The sequence below is a fragment of the Octopus bimaculoides genome, chromosome 2 (assembly GCF_001194135.2).
Source record: "Octopus bimaculoides isolate UCB-OBI-ISO-001 chromosome 2, ASM119413v2, whole genome shotgun sequence".
Taxonomy (NCBI): Eukaryota; Metazoa; Mollusca; class Cephalopoda; order Octopoda; family Octopodidae; genus Octopus; species Octopus bimaculoides.
In genome coordinates, this window is record NC_068982.1 from 16231738 (window position 1) to 16236875 (window position 5138).

General features: G+C 31.2%; 1 protein-coding gene across 5 annotated transcripts in view; it reads right to left on the reverse strand.

The window, feature by feature from the left end:
- LOC106878755 (serine/threonine-protein kinase pakE) overlaps window positions 1–5138 on the reverse strand; it is a 196610-nt gene that overhangs the window by 58608 nt on the left and 132864 nt on the right. For 3 of the 5 annotated variants that reach the window (XM_014928076.2, XM_014928077.2, XM_014928075.2), the window contains one exon: window positions 635–2098. The exons of the other annotated variants lie outside the window; for them this stretch is intronic. In XM_014928076.2, coding sequence (XP_014783562.1) covers window positions 798–2098 — 1301 coding nt within the window. In that variant the 3' untranslated portion in view covers window positions 635–797. Of the gene's footprint in view, window positions 1–634; window positions 2099–5138 lie in introns of those variants that run through there. 5 annotated transcript variants of the gene reach the window in all.

A 5138-nucleotide genomic window follows, 5' to 3' on the forward strand; every position in this document is an offset into this window, starting at 1 on the left:
TTAATATTCTCCCAAAGAGCTTGAGGAATCTGCACAAAGTAGATGTAGGAGCTTTTAAATCAAAGCTGGACCTCTTCCTATCGGGAGTCCCAGATGAACCTACCTCGCGGCAGGAGGTGCAAGTGAGGGTTGCTAAATCAAACTCCATTCTTCACCAAGTGCCACATATTGTGAGAGGCTCCCTGTGATAACAGTGTAGCAACACGGTGGTGCATCAGCATGGCCGCAGCTCTAAGCTGAAACTTAAAAAAAAAAAAAAAAATACATATATATATATATATATATACATACACATATATATAACTTCAGTTTTCATCATTGTTATTGGGAGATTAATGAAAAGTAAGTGCAGCAAAAAAGATTATTCTAAAAAATTAGGAGACACAAAATACGACAAGAATAAAAATTTCTATTATTAAAGATGCTTCTGTTTTTTACTGCAATGTATTTTTTAAACATCACAAAAAAATTTCATTGCTAAAGAAATACATGTGTATTAGTATAAATCTACTGCTAAATTTTCTTTGTTTTAATTTTATATTTTCTCTGTTTTTAGTTTACATTCAATGCACACACAAACATCCATATAGTCTTTTTGAAATGGTATAAAAAAAAATAACAGAAAAACAAAATATATATTATCAAAATTAGCTTTTATTTCCTTAGGGAGGAAAATGATATTCAAGTTACTGACAAGAAGGCATTTCATCAGTGTTCTTAGAATGCTATTCTGAAGAAATATCCTCTGGCACCAGATAAACATCTCTCTCTCTCTCTCTTCATACAAAAGATAAGTGCTATATTGCTGTAACTGTCTGTTCAGCGGCAGAAATGGATTGATCTGAATAACACTTCCGTTTATGACGGAGTAAACTGATTTTATTGAAAAATTTATGACCACAGCTTGTGCACTTGTGTGGCTTACACATGTAATGAATGTTCATGTGATCGCGTAAATGTTGTGGACGGGTGAAACGTTTACTACATATGCAGCAGATGAATTTGTCGTTCGTTTTCTCATGAACATCTTTCTTGTGCTCATTTAGAGATGATTTCCGAGTGAAATATTTCCCACAAGTTGTGCACAAAAACTGTGAGCGGTAAATGGCATTTGAACGGCGTCTGCGGGGGAAGTTGTCATTGTCAATTGTAAGGTCAATCGAATCAATAGTTTTAAAAGTGGCTGGAGCTTGTTGAGATATAAAATCATTTATTTTTTCATGCGACACTGTTGGTAATGGAGAAGAAATCTGACTCAATGAGTTCCCTACTTTGTATTTAGACTGATACGATGTTGATCTGAGTGATGACCTGTTTGGTACCTTCATCATGGTTTGGTTCAATTTGTGAGCTGGAGAAGATAACGGCAATGTGGATTTAATGGATTTTTGAGCACTTAATACTTGAGATAAATCTGATATTCCTTGATTGGTTGGGCAATACACAAAATCATCTTTTTTAGGCAAAGTAAGAATATGAGTTCTGTTGGTAATGTCATGGTTCCTTTCTGAAGTTAATGAAGTTTCTGTGGAAACTGACTCTGATGGTTTGAAATATGGATTCGAGAATTTTATATTTGGGGATTTCATATCAGTACTTAACCCCTTAATGTTAAAACTGGATGCTTTTTGATAGGAAAGTCTAAGTGCTTTGTTTAAAGTTTTCCTAAAAACCTTCATTGAGGGACTAGCAGTTCTACGGAGAATTAGCTGCCGTGTTAAATTAGAATTGAATGTCGGTGTTGAGATGCTGGATTTGGACTTTGGAGATAAATGTGGTTTAACAGTTGTTTGAGGGTTTGAGAAAGGAGGTTGAAAAGAACCTGGTGCCGAACAAAACAAATCAGCGTTTGGATTCTTAATCTTTGAGTTATCTTTATGTAAATAAGAAAGATGAATTTCTGAGCCCTGGTCTTCACAGCCCGAAGTTGATTCTCTCTTGGGGACTATTTGGTGAACCAACTTCACCCCACTCACAACTGACTCTACTGTAGTGGTGTCTACATGGCCAACCAAGTGTTTCATACTGCTTATGGGCTCCACTTTGGCTATGCTTTGGTCAACAAACTGTCCCACACTACCAACAGGAGTTTTCATGTCTATAAGAGAAGAAAATGTGTAAATAATTTGTGCCAACTATAGAAAGTGTTAAAGGAAAAACTTACTAAGCTTTATTTAATGTTACATACTTGGGAGTCATTCATAGAAAACTTAACTTGATTTAACTAGAATGAAATGGGATTATCAGAATATTCTACAGAGACGTTTATTTGATTTAGAAATTATAATAATAGTAATAATAATAATAGTAATAATAATTAATAATAATAATAGAAATAATAATAATAATAAAAATAATAATAATAGTAATAATCATAGTAATAATAATATTAATAATTATAATTATAATAATAATAATAATAATAATAATAATAATAATGCTCCTGCTTTGCTTTGACAGATTTCAAAACAAGTAATTATGGAGCTCAATGAAGAATCATCATCATCATCGTCATCATCATCATAGAATAGAAATATAAAATTTATAAAGTGTTAAACGAAAAGTTTATAGGGTCTTAAAAAAGTTGGTTTGTGGGGACATTGAGAAGCATAGTAATGGAAACATTTGCACAAAATTACAACATCAATTTGCATTTCGCATGAAACTTTTGCATTATCCTTATCTTAGAGTTTTGAATCCTTCAACTTATAATTCCAGCTGAAGTTTAAAGTAACAGCTGAATACGAGAACGGTTTTTAACTCTCTTCATCTTGATATGTGCTTTGTGGTACATGCACTCTTCTCATTGATAACAACTTACGTTTAAACAGGAGTCTCTCATATTTGAGGTAATTAAATAAACTCATTCCATCTACTAAAGGCAATTTAATTGTGTCTTAGCTTTTTCTCTTTCATGTTTTTAAGTGTATCAAATATAATATTCGCAGAGATAGATTTTGAATTAGGAGGGCAGTACAATTCAAGGAGAATGCGGTGGAACTCTAACTTTCAAGAATATAAAAATGATTATAAAGAGATACAAAAATCTTAACTTAAGATTTACTAATTGAAAATTGAGATAAATACAAACTATAAACTGATTATGCTTCTTTAGCTCATCATTGCACTGCAGAACAATTGCATATGACAATAATCTTAACCAAATTTGTCTCTTATTCTAAATTATTCAAGTACAAAATGTAGATGTGTGTTTCGTTCTCTCTCTTTTCACAGACACAGACACACACACACACACATATGCATGTACATGTGTCCTGGAAGCACTGCTTCTTTATTCAAACTACTTCAATATTTAATATTTCCCTTTATTTATCAATTTTACATCCATTCAAATTTTATTTTAGCTGGCTGATGTTAGCTTTATTTCAGACTCTAAGGAGATTGTGACTTCTTTAGCATAAAGAATTGATCAAATCTTCTACCTATTTTCCTTTCAGCTCCATCCCCACCCTTTACTGAAATGTTCGCACCATTCAAATAGAGAAGAGACATGACAATACTGAGTACATTTTTATCAATACCTGAGACCAAGTGATGCTTTCTGAATTCTTTACATGCATACTATGTTTGATATATATATATATATATGTATGTATATGGTTTAGTTAAGAAACAGATGTTCCTGTCATTAGTTTATTTTTTTGTCTTTTTGAAGTAATTCACAAAGCTGATAAGCTGATACCAACAAAATTTATATCTTCCCTCTTCTAAAGCGACACATTTCTCGTTCTTAAGAACTAACTCTAGCTGTGTAAGAGTTCTAAAATGTCATTTACAAATTTGAATTACTGTTCTTTGAAATTTTTAATTTCTTTTAAGAATTCCAGATAAGAATATTATCCAATATTCAAATAAACAGATTTCTTTTTAAGAGAATATTCCGGTATATACTAGCGCTATAAACATTAAAACAAAAATACTGCTAAGTTATATCCAAACTGAAGTCAACAGATTAGCAGAAATCATAGTGTTATAAGATTAAAATCCTTTCAGAATTTGCTTTAGTCTCTCAATGTTCTGAGTTCAAAACCTCCTTTGATCAATTTTGCTGGTAACTCAGCTGGTGACAACAGGATAACTACAAATCATATAACAAGCAGAATTAAATTGACTCTACACATTTGTAGCATAGTAACAATACAAAAAACTCATATTTGCAAACTACAATTTAAACAATAACTTGTTTGCAGTAAAAAACCACCCACTATTTTCTGTCAAGATCAGAACCAATACTTACATGTTCACTGAATCCTATCTCTCAAAACCTATCTAGGTTCCATTATAGCTCTTCAAAAATAAATAGCGTTCTTTTCTAATCTAGTTTTATTTGTGTTTGTAGAAATGGAAAGTGATGGAGTCATATCAAAACTGCTTTTAAGGTTTGGAAATTATCATACTTAAAACTAGGTATGTTTGCTCAGAGATGTTTTTTTATTAAATGCCGTCATCCAGCTTTACCACTATCTTCTTTTCATCACCATCTCCCTCCTCAGGATCCCTAATAGTAAAACCAATATCAACACTTTTTCTTATTTTATTACACTTTTATTTCCACACTTAACAAAAAATAATTTTAGTCTTTTGTAGTTAACTTTTTACTAAGAAAACTATTGCTACTACTAAAAGATAATGAATCTCAGAATCAGTCAACTAACAGATAAAATATTTTGTAGTATTCATGTTCTTTTACATTCAGCTTCCAAATCTTGCTCTCAGATGTATTAAATTTTTGTTTATGTTAGACATCATTATTATTAATGGATTAGCTTTCTTTCTTTTTGTTTTTCTTTCAGAGGAAAAAACATTACTAATGTATTAGGTTCTGAATTTTGATTAACTTATGAGATACAAAGAAGAGTTTTCAAAACAATTGTATTTTACCAAGGTGGAATGGTTGTGATAAGTAAACAATGCAGCATATTTCCATAGAATCATCCATCTATAGTTAAAAATTTTTTGTAAAAGAATTTAAAGTTGCAAGTAATTATATGAACCCAGGTGGACAAGATTCTTTGAGGAAATGGTTTATGTTCTAAGTAGTACAGTTAACTTTTACTTTCAGAAACACTTAATGGTAACTTGAAGAAAAGCATTATCTTTTTTTTTTTTTTTTTTTT